Genomic DNA, 19,580 nt, shown 5'->3' on the forward strand with positions numbered 1-19,580 from the left:
GGGAAGGTCGCTTGCTTTTGAGTATGGTTCCTGCCGCTCTGAGGTAGTGTTCTGGTACAAGTGGGTACTGCATATACATATCACTGTAACCCTGTTACCCCTCATAAGAAATACATCGCCAGGACCATTTTGAAGCCTTGGTGGCTGTGGACGTGCGCATGATAAAGCTACCGTCTGACCTGCACAAAAAATGAGTCTGAACGTACCTCCCAAGCTCACCTATGCACAAATAACATGACTCTCGAGGTCTGTAGCATGTATGTATATCATGTCGTGCTTTTTTCAGGCAGGTGAAAACAAGGTAGGCCGTACGTTTGAGGATGAGGGAAACTACCAACACGTGACATATAACTATATGGGGAATATGACCCCCGTTAATTCTGCAAATTGTCGATAGTTTCGCCTGAACGCTTCCTGGTATGTCAAGCATTCTATCCCGCAACATGGAATGCAGGGACGTCATTCCACCATACTAATTGCAAATCTAGAGCTGTCGAAGGCAACCCGGGAGTACGTCCAATAACTCCGGAGTTGAACCACGTTCCGGAGTTGGAGCCTACCGTCACAAGAGCAGTAAGCTCCTATTAGGACCCACTCCAGATTCTGAAAGAAAATGAATAGATCTCTTCATCTCTCCGAATCCTTCGTCATCAGTTGTGGCACAGTTACCCTCGATATCGATCAATCTAAGGTCCTCGTCATCTACTTGAGAAAAACAGGCGAATATTGCCTTCCAAAGGGGAGAAAAGATGTGGGGGAACAGCTCGAAGCAACAGCCGTTCGCGAGACGTACGAAGAAACAGGATACATCATTGAGCTACTACCCCTTCAGTTGACCACCCTTGCTACCCTCCACGGGAATGATGATGTCCGATCTGCGATACCTGGAGGGACAACGGAACCCGTCGCTGTGACGCAAAGGACGACTCAGGGTCTGCTGAAGATCATCTTTTGGTATGCGGCACGAGGTGATTCTTGTGCCATACGCCAGATGAATACGACAGAACAAGACGACGAGGATTTTGATGCCATCTGGTGTCCCATGGATGAAGTAGTTCGGTTGTTGACATTCCATGATGACAAAACGATCACTGCAAAGGTCATCGAGGCAGCTCGTAGTGGGAGAAGTGGATCTAAGATACATTGTGCAGTATCTATATAATCTACTAATTCTGACGGAAGGCGCGCCTTCGGCGCGATCCGTGCCAGGAGCGAGCATGTGAATGATGCCCGCTGGAGGCAGTCGAGAGCATCAAAGGTACCTAGTGGCAGTTAGTCCGCAGTGAGTGCTGCAGCGACAATGCACTGACAAAGCGAAGCAGCCGGTCCATTGACCGATTTTCCAAACAACGCGTCATCTATTTTATTTCCAATGCTTGTTTCTGTTTATACTTAGAGTATCTCTCGATCGAAACACATATTAACATTCGCCCAATGAGGGGAGGGATGGTGGCATGCCGACAGTTTACACATTTTCAGGTGGCTGAAATACATCCCCGAGTACTCTTGCCAGCTCTGTGAGCTGTGCCGCTGGCACAAGCATCAACCGTCCAGCTGTGTCTAATCCAAATGACTCTGCATTGCGTGGCTGGGCGTTTGAATACGGAAAAATCAGATGATGAGAGGCAAACTAGGACACCAGGTGAGACCAATCTCAAAGCACGTCAATGGAGGGGTGCACCTTTCGAATTTCCTCGTCCTCTGGGTGGAATGGATATACTCCATCCGGGCTTCTGTCGTTCGTTTCCTCATTCGAGTTTTGAGATTTCTGTCTTTTTGACGCTTTCCCTGGTTGTTGTCGCGCGATAGTCATTGCATCCTCCTCTTCCGGAGTAAGCTTGTATACACGTGATACGAAAATCAGGTGTGTGAAATTGAAGGGTTCGTTCTGAGAGGAATGACGACAAGGCTTATGGTTCATATAAAAGCTCATAAGAATGAACGACTCACCTTTTCGACTGCATCCTTGAGCTCATTCACGAGCATACGGTACATGGGAGGTATCACCGGCACAGGCATGTTGATCAACCTTTCGCATAGAACGAGACCCACTTGACATTGAGGATCACGCAGTACCGTCGATAGTGATTCGTAGAAGGCATTGCCTCCCTTCGATTTTGCCAGAATGTACTCTACGAGCGACTTTATAGACACGTTGTCCTGACAGCAATCCTTGCTTGAAAAAAATGCCAGACAAAAAACAAACGATACTCACGTTGTGCACACCGATATTTAAAACGCTCAAGAATGCATATGGGCTGCTTTCCTCTCCATCAGTCTTGATCGTGGTCCCTATATCAGGCTGTGAAAGCACCAGGTCCGCAAGAGCGTGCGTGCTGAGACCCTCAGCGTCTACACCAAAGAGCTGATCGAGAAGACGCTTGATGGCATGGTAGTCGATCGTTGCATTGAAGCCAAAAAAATCGAAATCTACATCGATGAACGTCGGAGTCTACTAAGAGCTGGTCACTATACATTATCACGGGAAGCCTCATGGAATCATACGTCTTCCGAGTCGCTGTCGGAATCTTCGTGGTTAACTTGATTTTTGCGTTTTGACATGGAGTGGACCAATACTTAGGTGTGCCAAGTCACGAAACAAAGTTTGTTGTGTTACGTAAGTCACTTCGATTGCAAAATCGTTTATCGTTCAAATCGCTATACGAGCAAGTGTCCCCACGATAGTGAAAAAAATATTATATACAAAACCACGGTGCTTCAAGTCAACAGTACCAGAAGCGGTCGTCATAAGTACACCCTAACTAAAAACGACAACAACAGCAAGTTAAGAACACTGTAAGCATACTCGCGAGTCGCGAATGATCCAACCAAAGTCAACGTTCAGCCTGGCATTAAGATAAGTAAGTGCCGCGTCTGTCGCTATGTACAAACGAACCACAATCAGTGATCAGTGAACACGCAGCCGCTACCGCGTGATGCCCATCTTTAAGAATGCCCCCACTACCTCGACTTCATCCCATTGTCCTGGGTTCTCCGCCGTTTTCTTCGCGTGGATGTATGTAAGGGTATTGCGGAAGTGTCGAGTAATCACTTCGGGCGTCGCGACGCCTTCTATTCTTTGTGAGGGGTGGAGATATGAGGAGGATGACGATGGAGATGTGATCGTATCGATGGAGGAGGCGATGAGTTCAACAAGTGAAACTATAAATTTAGGTGCGATCTAATCCAAGCGTGAATATGTTATTGTTGCTGTTGAAACGGCGAGTACTCACTGCAGGAGCGCCCCGGTCGAAATAATATAAATATTGATCAAGCGTGTCGCAGTAAAGCTGGACGGTAACTATCTCTTCCGTGGCAGAATTTGCTATGCGTAGTGATTTCTGAAGGCATTCCAGTACACGCTTACTGTCCTGATGTGGGTACTAGACACCGTCTATCAGCCATCGCATCTCAGTAAGGATCGAAGGCTACGAACCGCTTTAACACCTTCACCATCCTCTCTAGGGGGGAAAGCAGCCTTCTCAGACTCCTTCACAACAGGCCTATCAGCCTCGCCCTCTTCTAATACAGGCTCTTGCCACCACAGATGGCTAGCGGCATGTACCGCCGTCGCCTGATGCTGTTTTTTCAACAACCTTGCACCGTGCAACGCAGCCTTCGTTATCAACGTATCGTACCCATCGATATTAAACACTCTTGCGCCTTGAAGGGTGCCAATGATAAGGGTGATAGCAGCGAGCTGCGCCCTGCTTTCCGAAATACTGTCTTCGTATACCGAGAAAGCTTGCACGTAGAAATCGTAGGCAAGGTCTTCGAACCCAGAGCCGCATTCCGATGCGATCTGTGCTGCGAGGAGGAATAACCTCAGTGCGAATGCTGGAGCATCGACCTGGGTGGCGAGAATGGAGGTACACTGTCGAACGAATTTGAGTATCGTGTTGACCTTGTCTTGCCAACCCTCCTCCTGCGAATGGTAAGCAGCAGAATACAATAACATCAAGACGACATACCAGATGTTCACAGTTCTTATACCGCCTACATAATTTGATGCTGGAAGTGATGAGTGCGGGGAAGGTATAGCGCATCCGTTCGCCACCAGCTTCAAGATGTTTTCGAGCCACTTGTAATAGCTGCACAACACGTCAGCTCAGGAGATACCCCCGCAAAGAATATTCGCACATCGAATTGGATATCCAACGAATCCGCGCGGAACAGATGCACCATCCGTGCAACCCAACCCTGTTCCTCCGCTAGATCCTCCCTCTCCGTGTGATAAGGTCCCTGTCTTCTGACTTCCTTGGCACCAGCAATGTTCTGCGGTGTAGCGGAATCGGTCTGGTCCTTGATAAGAACATGACAAAGTTCCAAGACCCCATCAACATCTTCCGGCGCCTCGATGATCGTTTCGTTCTTGAGCACGCTCGAAATTACAGAGTGAGCGATTGACCGTCTTGTCGAGAAAAGTTGCTGGGAGAGCAGGGGGACATATTGGGGAATTGCGAGGAGTGTGAGGACAGATTGGTAGGAATTTATAGGTGCTACAAGGAGAGCAGCGAGGTTTGCAGCTGTCTGCGGTGCGTGGAGGTCAGGGCTGGAGAGCTTGATTAGTGTGAGTTGTCATAAAGGCGCGCGTAACATGCCTTTCTGAGAACTCCTTGATTTTGTCACGCGCAAAGCCAAGGATCTGGTCCACGTATTCTAGCCTGTCCGGATAACAGCTTAGCGATAGGTTGGTGAGGGACACAAGCAGTGCGGTGATATCCTGTATCGACAAGTCTGGCCGTGCCTTACGGACCGAGTGAGAATCGCGTGTGGTGGTATAGATTGAAACTCACTTTGATAAGCTCTACTACTTGCTTCCAAAACACCTCGAACAACCGGACGTTCTCTGGAACACCCCTGAATTTCCGAACGGGCGATCCATCATGTCCCTGCTTCTCCTCCACCAAAACGCCATTGGTAGTCGTAGTCGTAGCCGCAGCCGCAGCCGCCCCTGCACCAACCTCCAACTCAGCCATGCTTTTCTCCGTATCAGCAACAGCACTATCCCAAGCATCCTCCGCCGAGGGCGGTGCACCAGCCGCAGCACCATTCTCCCTTACCCGAGCCTTCTGAACTTTCACCTTATCCGCAAGTCTCCGAGCAGCAGCTTCTTCCTGACGTTTCGTCTCCTCGGGGTCTTCGTTCTCAGCCTCGCGAGCAGCATATGCAGCCAGCCGGTCGATAAGCGCAATCACAATCAGCTTGATGTTCACCTTTGGATGAAGTTGGGCTGTTGCTGATAGGAATGGGCCAAGGGTATGTAAATGGAATTCGTCCGTGAATACCTATTGATGGGAAGTCAGTGAGGTCATCCTTAATGCCCCGCAATCAACCCCATCACTCGTACCTGAATCACAACCTCCATCAGATACTCCTGCGCAATCACATCTTTACAATTAACAACTTGTTCCAAGATAGCGGGGAGGATGCTGTGCTGGTACATTTCGAGGTCTACGCCGTCAAGTTGGGAGAGTCGGACGAGGTTGGTACCGACCAGGATACGGAGGTCGCGGCGCTCCATCTCGCGTTTTTCGCGGTCGCGGGAGTGGCCTTGGTGTTGGAGACGTACCCAGAGTTTGTTCATCTCGATGAAGTTGGTTAGGACGAAGGAGATGGAGTCTTGGAGGTTTCCTGTAGGTCTGGGGGACGTTAGTGTTGGTTTTGTTGTTGGGGTGGTATGGGGACGTACCCTGGATCGACGCCGATAGGGAGATGGTCCCGAGTCTGTCCGCTTAGGTAGTGCCTTAAGAAGAGGCCTCGTATGGGGTGTAACACGCCACGAGACATTTCCATCATATCCTTCATGATCTCCTTTACCGGTGCATCTGGGATAGACATATACACAGCGCCGACTGTGATCATGAGATATAACCTCGGTACGATGTTCCCAGCATATTGAACGAGTTCGTAGAGGTCTGCGAGGTGGTGTCGTGATTGGGTGTGTGCATCGTAGAGATAGTTGGAGAGGTGTCTTAGGGCGTCAAATACTGCCATGTCTGCACGAAAATTCATGATTAGGGAAGGGAGAAGAGGAGGAAAGACGCACAGAGTTCGTAATATTGCTTTGGGGATAAGGATGACGTCCGGAGTTCTGCTAGCATCAAGCTAGCGCTTTTCAGCGCGTCCATTATGTCGTCGTTATCCTGAACCAATGTGATGTTAGTGAATTATGACGTGCAAGCATTGAAGTGAAATTATGTATATGCTGCGCAGAAACCCACCAAATGTCGCTTCATCTGACCGACTTGTATTTTGACGGTGCTGAGGGACTCACTGAGGAGCTTGCCTTCCTCTATTACTGGGATCACTGTTGTCGTCGTCGCCATTGCACCGTTTGACGAGATATGTTAGACTGACTGCCAGCGACAACGGTTCCGACCTGTGTACCCGACGAGTGGATGTCCACTTCTGAAGATGACATAAGCCATGACGAGTCCTTGATCGCGAGCAATATTAATATACTTATATTCCTCCTCGTGGCTCATTCATACAGAACGTGGTGAATCAATCTTATACAAAACAGCCTCGATCAACGCATCCAGATCCGTATCACCTGCCCCACTCTCCTCCTTCCCAATTCTCTCCACAATCTCAGCTCCACCTATCCACGCCGGCATCTGAATCTCCTCCTCTTTATACTTTTTCCAATACGCCGTAAAAAGCTTCATTTCAGGCCTCCACTTCCTCCCCTTCCTATGCGCGCTCAAACTAACCAACATCGCGGCGTACGAAAGGCGATACAACACCTTAAGCTCCTCATCGCTCGCACCAAGACGCGCGAGTTGATTATTCAATGCGTGATCCTGATGTTCCATGCGTAAGCTAAGCCAGTCTTCGATGAGACTATGGCTTGAATCGGCCAGCAGGAGCGCAAGTTCTGTCGCTGCATCTACGAATACAGACCCTAGGCCTCCATAGGCCGCGTTCATCTCCTCGCGGTAGTACGTGCGCAGGACTTTGCTCGGACGTGGCCATTGGACGCATTTTTCTTCGAATTTGCCGGGGTTGAGACCGAGAATGAAGCTGTACGGCTCGAGGCCTTTGTTGCGCCCTAGAATACCGTGCGCGAGGCAGACGGGTTGCCCGTCGTGCCCTGAGGATGTGAGGGGGGAAGATCGGAGGAGGCGTTGGGGGACTGCGAGGATGCCGCGGCTGACGCGGGGAGAGAACCCAATGTGGGTGCCCCAGAGGAGGGAAGCGGATTTATTGGAATGGATGGGGGCATAGAGACCTGTCTTGTCGTCTGGAATGAGGGATGTCTCTGATTTCTCATCTGGTTGCTTTTCGGATTGTCCTATTACGGTATCCATGAGACGCTTCCTGGCCTTGAGGATGTCTGTGGGGTCATCGGCGATGAGATTTGATCGGAAGATCGGAAGATGGATGTCGACGGGGTGTGGTTTCATTACTGAGACCTCTTTGCTAAGGATCGGCCATGGATCATGGCCTCCAATGAGGGGGACTAGAGTCGCATCAATTCCTGTGCGGCTCGGGCCAGTCCATGCTGCCCATCGATTAGAGCAATAGTGTCGATTACGCCATGCAGGCCATGCATAGCGAAATACGGCGAGAGAGGATGCGCTGGCTAGCAATATGATTCCGAGTGAATCGTTGTTATTGCCTACAGGAACATTGAATATACGAGATGACAGTTGTGACAGGCGCTTACCGGCAAGGAAAGATAGGACCATACAGCCAAAGGAAGCGACGAGAGCGATGGCTATGGCTGACCACCAGAGATGTTCCCTCCTGCCCAAACTGAATCTGATTGTCCATAAACCTTCTGTCTCGCAAATTTCGACGAGAGTTGTGATAGCGCCTTGAAGTAGAGATACAGCTACAGCAATGACAGTTGCAGCCCAGAAGATCTGTGTGCGTTGTGCATCCGTGAGTTTGCTCATAAGGAACGCACCGCTGGTGTTGGTGGACGAGTGGGTAGTGGGGGTGGGGATAGAAGAGGAGGTTGGTGATTCGGAAGCCAGGATTTGACCATGTGGATGTGGTAAAGCAGCTGCGTACGTAATTGCAACATTGATAAGAGCGAGGCTGGTTATCATTGTGGGGGCCGGGTGAGTTGAAGGATGTCTGGAGCGAGAGTTTTATGGTTGTCTGGTGTAGTTTGAGTCAGGGATACGAGCACTCTGTGCAGGCCAGATTGTTGAATTGAATATAAAGGCTTGGGATGGTGTAAATAACGAGAGCGCCGCCTCCTTTGCCACACATATGCCCTGGTCATCACGTTGTCACTGTTATCTTTGTAGAATGCCAAGTATTAGACAGACAGACGAAGCGTTGAACGCTACCAGTTTGGATGGTTAAAGGACATGATGGGCATCAACATGATGGCTTCAGGGAAAGATGTGCGTATCTGATAATAATGCGATGAGGAATGAATCACTGCGGAAACTAGATTTTAGCTCCCCCGTAATCTGTGGTACAGACGTAAGACGTATTCCGGACTCACGTTGACCAGAACGCATCAGCGCCGCCTCCTTTGCCACACGCGCACAGGTCATCCCGTTGCGTTGCCACCGTTGTCTTTGGATGAATCACTACAGAAGCCAGATTTCAGCTCCAGCGTGATCTGGTGCAAACGTAAGATGTATTCCTTCGTGGACGAAATTCGAGCATCAGGGAGCGGATGCCAAAGGTTAAAAAGTAAATTGTCCCACCGAATGCAACTGACTTACGTCTTCATCAACGGTATAACCAGGTCGCGCATTTCTCAGTGGCCTTGAATGTTCTAGATGGGCTCTTTTGACCTTGATGACTAACGTAGCTGTGTGGGTCAAGGGAAAGGTGCTGTGAAACTTGCGGCTGCGTAGTAGTACCTGCTCTTTTTATCGAAACTGCGGCTGCGAGTTGAAATGATGGCAGGTGTCAAGTGTACTTTGCATTATACGTCGACAAGGTTACATGGGTAGAATTGATCACTCACGCTGGCAGATTCGAGTAAGCGCTGCCAATGGGTGGGAGCGGGGTAGCAACAGAGAACCAATTTTGAATTTCTGCACGAATTTGACCTATTAGCGTCCGTTTACCCTGAGTCAACGTGTGAGGAGCATAAACATATAGGCAGGGTCTATAAGGAGATGGCGAAGGCGGCGATGGGTAGCACGTGGGTAAACTGAAATTACACCGGTAGACCTACTCCCTCAGTGAATTGTTTTGTTTTATTTGGTTTTTGTCCAGTTGTTGGTCGTCGCGGTATTCGTTGTCCGTCGTGTCGAACTCATCCTTAAGGAAGGGGGGGGAGTACTGTTTTTTTTGTTCCTTAATCTTTGTGAGTTTTGTTTTTTATCTTAATCTTTTACAACTTAACCATCATCATCAAAAGAAATCTGTCCTTGCAGTTTGCCCATGGCCGTTCTCGCACCACAAGATTGGCACCCACCTCGCGATCATACAACAATGGATTCACGTCCTCAACCAAACGAGCAACAGTCTAACATACCCATCCAACCTTATCCATACCCAGTTCAACAGCCTCATGGCACTTGGACTCCAAGTCCAAATGCTCAACCCTTTTACCCTTCTTACTACCAACAACAACAACAGCAACAACAACAGCAACAGCAACAGCAACAACAACCTCATCAAAATCCTTATTTCGATCCTCAGGCAAATGCTCAACTTGCTCAGTGGGCATATCAGCAGATGATGTATTCTCAACAACAACAACATCCTCGTCCTGATTACTTTAACCCAACCCAATTATTCTCCCCTTTTCCAAGTGGAACTCCCCCTCCTCATGCTCATCATCAGAGTTACCCCCCTCCTCAAGTACAACGTTCAGTATCATCAGATGCAGCTCAATATAATGGCTTTCATCCATATCGCCGTCCAAATAATACCCGTCCTCAAGAACATCAGGAATGGCGTGCCCAACCTCCTTATGCACGCGGTGAAGCTTCCGCTTCTACAACTTCTGTTAATTCTTCTTCCTCTCACGGCGGAGCACCACGCCAACGGACAACAAGCCAGGGTCAAGTTCCATCTCGTCCAAGGATCCCAACAACAACAACAGCAACAGAAAATCCACGTCAACGTACAGGAAGCAATTCATCATCCACTAACAACCGTCCACACAACCGCACCCCATCTACCTCCTCTACAAACTCATCATCAACTCCACGCCCTTCCCTATCTAATCCTCCATCTAGGTCTTCCACGTCAACAGCTACAACTCCCCAATCCGCTTCTTCTTCCCATGCTCGTCCAGTCCGGCCCTCCCCGCTAAGTCAAGGCACATACACTGCTGCGGAAAAGCGCATGTCACGTGATGACTCCGATCTCGCAGCTATCCTCGAAGGTACTTCCATCGGTGCAAAAACAGGTGGCATCAAAGGCAGACTCCGTCGTGCACTCAGTCTCAATGCCGCTCAAGCCTTGCAAGAAGAGGAAGAACAACCCTCTGCCGGTGCAAGCACAACAAAAACCACTCCAACAACCCTCCCTGACCCTGACGCCGCCAGCACCGCCACAGTTCAGACCAAGAAAAAAGGTCGTGCAGCATCCTTGTTCAACTCCCGCCTCAACGCGAGCACAGACAACATCTCTCTTTCATCTACGATGTCCTCTGCTTCCGTCGTCATCCGTAAGATCGGCTCAATTGGAAAGCTCGCGAGGCGGAACAGCCTGGCAGGAATAACTTCCCTGTTCAAAGACAAGAACAAGTCTTCTGAAGGCACTGATGATAACGGCAAGAAGAAAAAGAAAAAAGAAAAGGACGCAAAAGGCGATCTCGTAGCTCCTGCTCTTTCCCACGCTGTTGCTGAGCTCGATCGTGGCGATTGGAGCAGTCCAGAGATGAGTGGATTGAGTCCTGCTGCTAAACTTGCCCGCCAGCATACACTCAAGAGTAATGCCGAGGCTGCTGCTGCAGCAAAGGTACGCGTCGAGCCCGTCCAGCCTCAGCCGAATGGGATCCATGTTCCTGCTGCGTGGGAGAAGAATACTGCTACAAGGACCGGCGAATCGAGTGCCAGGGTCAATGAGGATGGGACGAGGGTCTTGGTCGAGGAGGAGGATGAGAGTGATGATGGACATGCCTATCCTGCTGCACAGAATTTTATATCGGAAGGCTGGGATGACGATGAAGTCTGGGATGAGGATGGGGAGGAGGACCTTACTATTCGTGTAGCGGGCGAAGACGAGGAGGTCGTCGCTTGGGCGACCAATATCAGGCGTAGCGTCGAGCGTCAAAGAACGCCTGCAAAGGGCATCCTTAAAGGTGCGTATCGGGCAGATCGGGCATTATTTACCCTGATCTTGTTCTAGGTGCTGATAATTACTCGCAAGAGGTGTATAATGGTGAGACCGTGGTGAACCCTGCTATTCGCATACGCTCGAATTCATATAATTCGCATCCGGCGCAATCATCCGAGCTGGGTCCACTCGCTCGCATACCCTCTCCCGATCCAGACCATATCGATGGCCTGCACCGACACGCCTCGCATTCAAGCAACGCACCCGCAGGAGGTACGCCTCTCCCCAATAAATCATACCTATCTAACAATCCAGTAGAGAAAGAAAGGAGCATATTTACCCTCTCCAACTCATCCGCCCCAGCCCTATCAACGATCCCTACGACCCCACCAACGCTGACCCACCGCTCAGCGACGACGCCTGCCAAAAGGCTCGTGTTTGCAAATAATCTGTCAGTTTATGATACGTTTTCGTCGGCTGTTTATGATCGTCGCAGCGAGCCTGCGACGTGGAGTCGATTGACGCCTGCGTTGGCGCAGCGCATTAAAGAGGAGCTCAATTCGTACAAGATGGAGGAGATGGAAGTGCATGCTTGTAGTCGGATGCAGTACGTTCTTCATCTTTTTGAGTGGTTGTGTACTGATCAATCACTGCAGTACCCAATTTTTTATCTGAGCGGTTTGTTGCTGGTACCGGTGCTTGCTCGGTTCGATTTTTGGCTCGCTTTTATCTTTTATCTTCTCTTTTTCTTCCTGTCCGATGCCTCGCCTACGTTTTTTTTCCTTGCACAACCACTTCTATCCCCCTGATCTAAAAACTCGGCATGAAGAGCATTCGCATTTTTACAAGCGGCTGGGCTGCACAGTACAGTACCTCATTAAAGCTGTCGGATCACACCGTGACATCCCTCATCACCCCCACGTGTTACAACCCATTTCTCCACGTCCCCATTTCACTTCAATTCACTTGTCTCTCTCTCATATACCCTCACGTGTAATACTATACGCGCGCGCGGGCGTTGCCAACCATCACACCACAACCAAACCCACTCTTTTGCAAATAGCTCTAGCTCTGCTACGTACGTACATTTGATATTTCTCTTTTTTGGACGCTTTTTTGCGTTGAGTCGGGAGTTGATTTGAGAGCGATGTGACTTTCTTTCATTTCTTTTTTTTCATATATATACATGTCGCCATGCCATCGCCCCAATTGCAAGATAAGTAAAGAAGGTTTAAGTACATATGCTGACTTTCATGTTTAACATACATACATAGATACATACCGCATTGCAGGCTCATTCGATTTTCAATGAATATGTTTCGCTTGAGAGGGACGCAATAATAGGCATATCTAGCTTTGTATAGTAAAATGTGCTTAATCTACATGGAGTGCTTGACAGAAAAGAAACGTGCTAGATAATAACGCCAACGCATGGGACGGACACCAGACATGGAACAATGGTCTTACTCCCAGGACGGTGACGTGCTGTACGAGTGACTGCGGCCGTTCTGTGCTGGACTTGAAGGCGACCATTGGGGTGACGTCGGGCTATAGGCGGGAGAAGCAGGGGCTAAAGAGAGGTTAGCGACGGTTAGGTTAGCAGCCGGATGAAGAATCTTACAATATGCAGGTGCTGCGTGATAGAATTTGGGATTAGAGGGTGCAGAAATACGTTAGGGTGAGAGTACTCACAAGCTGGCGAGTATGTAGGGGATGTGGGAGCTAGAAAGTGTGAGTTAGCTGTCTTCCACATGAATTGGGCGACTTACAGTATTTTGGAGACGAGGGGGATACTGGTGAAGTGGGAGAATACTTTGGTGAGGAAGGGGACATTTGGGCAGGTGCTGGAGTAGGATTTAGTATGTAGTCAGTCAATGAAAAAATGAACACTTACAAGCTGTGAGTGTGAATAGAGCGGGTGCAATTGATCATGAGTACATTTCATACATGAATAACATCCGTACTTACTTGGTGAGTCTGAGAAAATAAGACATCAGTCAAAAGTTGAGATACAAGAAAAATCAACTTACAACGCGGAGAAGCAGGGCTGAAGGAGGGACTGGTGGGAGAGTAACGCGGTGACGTGGGGGAGAATGATGGAGATTGTGGACTGTAGCGCGGCGATGTGGGAGAGAATGACGGAGAAGTAGGAGAATAGCGTGGGCTCGTCGGTGAATATCCTGGAGACGTGAGATTGAGTGCGGGAGATGTCGGCGAATACGTCGGTGATGTTGGTCCTCTGCCGCGGTCGTAGAAGGGAGAAGTAGCATACGGAGATGTGCCAAAAGGTGATGTAGCGCCGCCAAACGGTGATTGTGGGACATACGGTGATGTCGGCGAGTATGTATTGGGAGAACTGGGGCTGTACCCAGGCCCTGCAGGTGACATGCCTCCGGCGCCAAGAGGACTTTGCCCATATCCAAGGAAAGAGAAGTTTGCGGGATCCTCGCCGCCGTTGACAGCGAGAGGAGAAAATGCGGCTGATTCTCCTTTGAAATTGCCTTCTGACCATGCAGGGGAATTTGTATCATATGGCGTCATTGCCACTTGTCCTGGTGTCATACCACCATCTGCCTGTGCTGCTAGCATATTTTGGACTGGCAGACGATGATCAACAATAGCGTCCTTCAACATGTCAATGTCGAGAGCCACATCAAAGGCACCAGTACCCATTGGCGCTAGCTGGCCGAACATGACATTCTCGGCGATGCCATGACAGTCGTCCTTCTCGCCGACCGCAGCTGCTTCCATGAGAATCTCCACCGTCTCCTCGAATGAACATCGCATGAGTGCTCCGGTGTCAGCACGATTGATCCCGTGACGGGTGATTGCCATCAAAGAACCTCGGTGCGTCATGAGATCGCAAAGGAGAGCAAGATGGCGGTAGTTGACGTAGGAGCCGTCAAATTCGATGACCCCGCGCAACTCCTTCATAATAGCAGCGCGGGCTGCTTCAATGCCCAGCACGTTGAAAACTTCAACGCAGCTGTTCGAATACGTACGTGTAAAGTCGACGCTATCGATGCACATGACAGTCTTGAGATTGATACCGTCCGTCTCCAGCACCCACTCCTTCTTTGTCTTGATGGCGCCTGTCTTGTCGGTATATACTTTGTCGTGCTGCTGCAAAAAGACTTTTTGGATGCCAGGAACCCCGCGCAAGCTCACAGAATTCAACATAGTGTTTTCAAGCTGGCGCAAGAAGATGTCTTCTTCTACAGTTCCTAGACCGTCGTCATCTTTGTCACCACCGCCGAGCACACGGCAACGGATAATGAGCTTCTCCGAGTTATCTTCGCTCCAAATGACGAAGAGATCAGTTTTGAAACTCTCCGCGATCCGACCGGCAACATAAGCCATGGTGAGCTTGCGATCAATCATTTTAGCACGATCGAGCTCGAGACGAAGGAGCCATGGCGACTGCAGATGCAGCTTGGACTCAATCTCCTCGTCGGGAATGGCAAAGAATGACTCCACGAAGACGGAGTCCTCCTCGATGATGGTGGAGCTTGGGTCTGGGTCATACCAGATCTCCACGGCTGCCGTCACGGTACGCAATGAGGTATATGCGAGCTCTTGCTCCACGTTCTTGGCAAGCAGACTCTCTTCAGCAACGTCAGGTTCGAGGTAGACAGTGAGGGAAGGTGTTTTGATTTTGGTAGCAACGTTGATAATCTCCTTCAGACGCGGGACACCGAGTGTCACATTCTTACTGGAGACACCGGCATAATGGAACGTATTGAGCGTCATCTGCGTAGCTGGTTCACCGATCGACTGAGCAGCAAGTGTGCCGCACATCTCTCCTGGGTTCACTAACGACTGGTTGAACTTGGCTTCCACTTCACCAATGACCCAGTCAAATGCCTCCCTGGTAAGATGGAACTGTTCGAGTACGCGGCGAGTAGCCATGGTGGCACGGACGTGCATGCGGAATGTGAGCGATGAGTTGGCTTGGACTTCTCTTGTCAGCGGATCGTCACCAACCACGACAGCCAAGCGATTGTTCAGCTGCTGAACAGCCTCAACGATGTAGGCCGGCTCCAGATCACTCGGCTTCCGCTTGTCAATGTGGAAGATTTGCGTGGCGTTCTGAATAATGCGATGAAGGTTGACAGGCAGATAATGAGGATTCAGGCCGTCAGCCTGAGGAAATATGAATTCTCGTAGAAGACGGCGGTCGTTTAGAAGCTCGTTGTATTCTTCATCCAACTTCATCTGTAGCTCCAGAGAGCTGTCATCCACACCGATCTGCAGGGTATTTGGCAGGAATCCACTCTTGCCGTCCGTGACATCAACGCGATAGTTGTGCTCAAAGGCTTCATTGTCAAGACCAAAAGTCTCGATCTTTTGGCGTTCGATGAATGCGCCATCCATACCGTCTTCGCCATATACGAACTGAATGAGATCTCCAAGCGAGTTGCGAACTGTGCCATCATAGTGAACCATGACGTCCTCCAATGCCTTGACGAGACGACGCTGGATGTAGCCGGTCTCTGCCGTCTTGACAGCCGTATCAATAAGACCTTCTCTTCCAGCCATGGCATGGAAGAAAAACTCCTGCGGCGTCAACCCTCGCAGATAAGAATTCTCGACGAAGCCACGTGCCTCCGGGCTGAAGTCGTCCTTGGTGAAATGAGGAAGAGTACGATGACGGAACCCGAATGGGATACGACGACCTTCAACACTCTGCTGCCCGACACAAACAGACATTTGCGAGATGTTAATGTATGAACCCTTGGAACCAGCTGTGACCATCTGCTTCACGTTGTTGTCGTCCTTCAGGTTCTTCTGCGCGTACTGACCGGAGTCATCACGAGCGCGATTGAGTTCGCGCTCTACCTTGCTCTCGAACGACTCCCGGATAGTCATACCGGGTAGCGCCTTCAGCCGGTCGTGATATGCGTCATCGATGATTTCTGCAACCAACTGCTTCTTCTCGCTAATACGCTGCGTTATGAAACCCATGACCTTGGGACCAGCAACAGTGTCACCGATGCCGATACTGAATCCATTGTGGAATAGCCAGAAATTCACGACCATCTGGATGCCCGTGAAGAGGTCACGAGTAGCCTCCGGGCCCTTTTCGCGGAAGACGACGTGCACCAAACCTCCTTGAGAAGCGCCCACAGTCTTCTTCTCGACAACACCAAAAATGATTTCACCATTCTCAATTAACATACCGTCGTCGAAGATGGGGTTCGAAGACTTGGGATCTGGGGCCCGATGAATATTGATACCGCGAGGGATCACCATGCTAAGAATCTGCTTCCCGGACCACATGGGTTTAGGCTTGATGATAGCGGGTATTGGTACATTGCCATCCCAGCCAGGGACCCACAACAAGATGTTCTGAACCTGGTTCCAGTCCAGGAACGTATCTCGCAACGTAAACTTGCGGATCCCACAAAGCGTGTCTTGCACAATGCCCATGACGGGTTTATTGGCTTGTGGCGAGATGATCTATGTACCAGTTAGATATAACAGCCATGAACGAGGGAAGATGTCATTACCTGACGGGGAACCCACGCTATTTGTGACAGTTCGGCACGTGTTTCTTCGCTCTGTGGAATGCTGGGAAACGTGAACATTGTATCGTATAGGAGACAAAGGTGACTCACTGCATGTTCATTTCATCGCCGTCGAAATCGGCGTTATATGGAGGCGTCACGGATAGATTCAGTCGGAAGGCTGTATCCATTAATTTCTTGCAAAAGCATCAAAGAATGCTGTACTCACTAGAGTATGGCATCAGCCTCACTCGATGGCTCATCATACTCATCTTGTGCAAACTTGGTTGCCGGTTGAACAACACGAAGCTGAAACGTGTATCAGCATAAAAATCAGCGCGCATCCTTTGCTCCTTGAACTCACTCTCCATCTTTTAGATGCCGCTCGACGATCCACCCATATTGCAGGAATGCGTCTGCACGCTTGTTATAGCGCAGATCAATACGTTCGCCAGTATCTCTCACGACATAGCGTGCACCGGGGTATGTTGTCGGGCCGTTGCGCACCAGTTCTTGAAGGTATGCGATATTATATGGCGTCACTATAATGACATTGTAAGTCGAAACACCCTAAGCTATGACGAACGCACCTCGCTCGGGATAGGTCAAATTCATGGCGATGCTCCGAGGAACACCTACTTCGTCCAGCTCCAGGTTAGGATCGCCTGTAATGACCGTACGTGCAGAGAAGTCTACACGCTTGCCCATCAGGTTACCACGCAAACGCCCCTCTTTGCCCTTTAGCCGTGCACGGATAGCCTTCACTGGACGTCCAGATTTCTGCAACGCTTGAGGAATACCGGCAATATCGTTGTCCATATAGGTGGCAACGTGGAACTACAATTAGATAGTCAATACCCGCACTTAGATTTGTCTCCGCAAAACTTGCCTGGAGTAGATGTTCATGCTCGCTAATGACGTGCGCGGGCGCGCCTTCCTGCTCACACCGCCGTACATGTGCGGACGCCTTGATGATCTCACCAAGCTTGTAGGTCAAGTCATCTTCGCTCCGCATAGCCCCGCCGTCAACTGCTATACTTGGACGGACAGGAGGAGGCGGGACAGGCATAACCGTGAGAATCATCCACTCAGGACGAGCGTACTCATCCGAAAGACCTATGAGATGAAGGTCGGAGTCCGACATCTTCTTGAACGTCGTGTAAACCTCAGATGGAGTGATCAGCCGCTTGTCAGGCTGCATCGATTTCACATCCTGAAAACCAGTCAGTAACAGCATTCAGTGATGCTGCCATATACCGACCTCATCCTCATCTTTGGGTCTTTTGTATTGGACGAAAAGCTTCAAGCCTTCTTTCCTAATGGCCGGTTGTATATGACCACATCCACCATGACCTTTCTTGGGCTCATCCGCATCTCCCTCAGCACCATCTTCCTTTGGCTCGTCAGTCTCACAGGTCATCTTGGTCTTGCAGTGCGCCCATACAACGGCCATGCGTGCCTTGGGATCGCGAATATGGCGGATCTTGTCGGCGAAATTGGGATCGGACTAAAGCACGACAATGGCATTGAACGAACAGATTAGGAAGCACATGAAATGTAAACGTCAGCATCAACTTCGACGGAAATAGAAACATTATCTAAGGGATTGCAATGCATCACAAGGAGGCAGCCGACATGATTGGGCATATATGTCGGCCATTGGTGAACCCTCTTCCCGCGTCACAGGGAGGGCTACCAAAGCCGAGTCCAGTAAGGTGCCTTAAGCACTGGCTGGACTACGATTTTCGCACTCCTCGTTCAGCGCCCCATTTCACCGCGCACCTCGTGTCCAACCATCACTGGGCGTTTGCAATGGTCCACGCGGCGATCAAGCGATCGAAAACGCGCGCAGACCACGCCGCAGTGGGTCAAACGCCTCGTTTGTTCGAGGTACTGCCGCGGTGCGGGTTTGGGGTTCTCCAATGGATTATGGAGAGAGCCCCCAGAAAATTGGGTGGTGGGGTGCGAAACGAGTAGAGGAACGAAATTCAACTCACGATGTCGGCTTTTAGCTTTCCACAGTTTACGCAGATACATTCCAGGATCTTCTTTACTTTAATGATGAAACCTGAAAACCGATGAATGCCGCACGCTAAGACAAAGAAAGCTTCGTCAACACACCTGGGTGAAAGACCGGCCTCGCCAACTCGATATGGCCAAAATGACCAGGACATTCTGACATTCCCTCTCCACATGTCTGGCACTTGAAATTGCGGTCGATGGTTCCCATGCGAGGATCCATTAGACCACCCATCTTAGGTTTGTGCGTTGTCTCGTCCATAACCTCTGGATGCTCCACTTTCGCCACCGAGTATGCTTTCTGCATGATGAATATGCATTAATTAGCACAGTAAGGTAGAGAATGGGTTGTGACGCACAATTTCCTCTGGTGATAAGATACCAAACTGGACCTCCTTCACTTTGCGAATGGGAGCGGCCGAATACGCGAACTGATGGCCCAACATGGTTGCAACAAAAGGAATAAGGAGAATAAAAACGCGTAAAAATCAGCAGTGCAATGACGAGGTCGGAAAATGGTGCCGAAAGAAGTCCAAGACGTGAATTAACGCGAATGCGATGTCGTCAATGCGATTGTGGGGGTAGTGGTGGAGTTTTGACCACTTTTTGCGGGTTCAAAGGAACCACGAGTGCCTGGTGAAAAGGAACAAAAAAAAAGATGGAAATTGTTCACAAAAACGGGTCAAGCGGAACTCAGCAAACCGCGCAACTGGCGGAAGCGTTAATGAATTCGTCTGAATCTGCAAGATAGCAGAAAAGAGTCGACAACAGGTCCTTCGAAGACGGCAAGATGGCTGTTGAGAACAACCTGTGGATGGGTCTCACGTTCCAACTCCGCTCCAA

The 19,580-nt window shown here is 49.9% G+C and overlaps 6 protein-coding genes across 6 annotated transcripts; 2 read left to right on the forward strand and 4 right to left on the reverse strand.

Annotated features, from left to right (window-relative positions):
* Nucleotides 1–134: 134 nt before the first annotated feature.
* Nucleotides 135–1,408, forward strand: F5147DRAFT_296720 (NUDIX hydrolase domain-like protein). Its single transcript, XM_041429089.1, has one exon. It carries the CDS (start codon nucleotides 614–616, stop codon nucleotides 1,160–1,162), a length of 549 nt encoding a protein of 182 aa, XP_041290022.1. The 5' UTR covers nucleotides 135–613; the 3' UTR covers nucleotides 1,163–1,408.
* Nucleotides 1,221–2,594, reverse strand: F5147DRAFT_708317 (p21-C-terminal region-binding protein-domain-containing protein). Its single transcript, XM_041438128.1, has 6 exons — nucleotides 2,506–2,594; nucleotides 2,216–2,452; nucleotides 1,951–2,160; nucleotides 1,682–1,888; nucleotides 1,311–1,630; nucleotides 1,221–1,262 (listed from the first exon to the last, which is right to left on the reverse strand). Exons 1-5 carry the CDS (start codon nucleotides 2,560–2,562, stop codon nucleotides 1,466–1,468), a joined length of 876 nt encoding a protein of 291 aa, XP_041290023.1. The 5' UTR covers nucleotides 2,563–2,594; the 3' UTR covers nucleotides 1,221–1,262; nucleotides 1,311–1,465.
* An 86-nt stretch (nucleotides 2,595–2,680) lies between these two features.
* On the reverse strand, nucleotides 2,681–6,415 carry F5147DRAFT_708319 (vacuolar protein sorting-associated protein 35). Its single transcript, XM_041438129.1, has 12 exons — nucleotides 6,225–6,415; nucleotides 6,050–6,146; nucleotides 5,693–5,999; nucleotides 5,351–5,642; nucleotides 4,797–5,288; nucleotides 4,602–4,747; nucleotides 4,141–4,552; nucleotides 3,972–4,091; nucleotides 3,437–3,925; nucleotides 3,234–3,383; nucleotides 2,897–3,181; nucleotides 2,681–2,846 (listed from the first exon to the last, which is right to left on the reverse strand). Exons 1-11 carry the CDS (start codon nucleotides 6,327–6,329, stop codon nucleotides 2,927–2,929), a joined length of 2,865 nt encoding a protein of 954 aa, XP_041290024.1. The 5' UTR covers nucleotides 6,330–6,415; the 3' UTR covers nucleotides 2,681–2,846; nucleotides 2,897–2,926.
* Nucleotides 6,416–6,488: 73 nt separating this feature from the next.
* F5147DRAFT_581383 (uncharacterized protein) lies at nucleotides 6,489–7,904 on the reverse strand (the record flags this gene model as incomplete). The annotated part of the gene is made up of 2 exons (XM_041431596.1): nucleotides 6,489–7,624; nucleotides 7,673–7,904. 2 exons carry the CDS (start codon nucleotides 7,902–7,904, stop codon nucleotides 6,489–6,491), a joined length of 1,368 nt encoding a protein of 455 aa, XP_041290025.1.
* A 1,459-nt stretch (nucleotides 7,905–9,363) lies between these two features.
* On the forward strand, nucleotides 9,364–11,886 carry F5147DRAFT_776514 (uncharacterized protein; the record flags this gene model as incomplete). The annotated part of the gene is made up of 4 exons (XM_041441864.1): nucleotides 9,364–11,236; nucleotides 11,284–11,484; nucleotides 11,530–11,818; nucleotides 11,868–11,886. 4 exons carry the CDS (start codon nucleotides 9,364–9,366, stop codon nucleotides 11,884–11,886), a joined length of 2,382 nt encoding a protein of 793 aa, XP_041290026.1.
* A 648-nt stretch (nucleotides 11,887–12,534) lies between these two features.
* Nucleotides 12,535–19,545, reverse strand: F5147DRAFT_708329 (DNA-directed RNA polymerase II subunit RPB1). Its single transcript, XM_041438130.1, has 15 exons — nucleotides 19,097–19,545; nucleotides 18,840–19,038; nucleotides 18,716–18,786; nucleotides 17,980–18,225; nucleotides 17,608–17,931; nucleotides 17,309–17,555; nucleotides 17,083–17,260; nucleotides 16,948–17,027; nucleotides 16,830–16,899; nucleotides 16,722–16,782; nucleotides 13,242–16,671; nucleotides 12,981–13,055; nucleotides 12,904–12,933; nucleotides 12,833–12,844; nucleotides 12,535–12,781 (listed from the first exon to the last, which is right to left on the reverse strand). The coding sequence occupies exons 1-15, from the start codon at nucleotides 19,181–19,183 to the stop codon at nucleotides 12,675–12,677; spliced, it is 5,217 nt and encodes a 1,738-aa protein (XP_041290027.1). The 5' UTR covers nucleotides 19,184–19,545; the 3' UTR covers nucleotides 12,535–12,674.
* Between the last annotated feature and the right edge of the window lie 35 nt (nucleotides 19,546–19,580).

Source organism: Suillus discolor (genome assembly GCF_016758755.1).
Source record: "Suillus discolor strain FC423 chromosome Unknown F5147scaffold_49, whole genome shotgun sequence".
NCBI classification, from domain to species: domain Eukaryota; kingdom Fungi; phylum Basidiomycota; class Agaricomycetes; order Boletales; family Suillaceae; genus Suillus; species Suillus discolor.

Coding starts and splice junctions, on each gene's coding strand:
- F5147DRAFT_708317 (XM_041438128.1), bottom strand. CDS start 2,562: ATGTCAAAACGCAAAAATCAAGTTAACCACGAAGATTCCGACAGCGAC. Junction 2,161..2,215: donor TAAATATCGGTGTGCACAAC/GTGAGTATCGTT, acceptor GATTGCTGTCAG/GACAACGTGTCTATAAAGTC. Junction 1,631..1,681: donor AGGACGAGGAAATTCGAAAG/GTGCACCCCTCC, acceptor CTGGTGTCCTAG/TTTGCCTCTCATCATCTGAT.
- F5147DRAFT_296720 (XM_041429089.1), top strand. CDS start 614: ATGAATAGATCTCTTCATCTCTCCGAATCCTTCGTCATCAGTTGTGGC.
- F5147DRAFT_708319 (XM_041438129.1), bottom strand. CDS start 6,329: ATGGCGACGACGACAACAGTGATCCCAGTAATAGAGGAAGGCAAGCTC. Junction 5,643..5,692: donor CCTATCGGCGTCGATCCAGG/GTACGTCCCCAT, acceptor AACGTCCCCCAG/ACCTACAGGAAACCTCCAAG. Junction 4,553..4,601: donor ATCAAGGAGTTCTCAGAAAG/GCATGTTACGCG, acceptor CAAGCTCTCCAG/CCCTGACCTCCACGCACCGC.
- F5147DRAFT_708329 (XM_041438130.1), bottom strand. CDS start 19,183: ATGTTGGGCCATCAGTTCGCGTATTCGGCCGCTCCCATTCGCAAAGTG. Junction 18,226..18,715: donor GAAAGCTAAAAGCCGACATC/GTGAGTTGAATT, acceptor GTCGTGCTTTAG/TCCGATCCCAATTTCGCCGA. Junction 17,028..17,082: donor CGGCATCTAAAAGATGGAGA/GTGAGTTCAAGG, acceptor TACACGTTTCAG/CTTCGTGTTGTTCAACCGGC.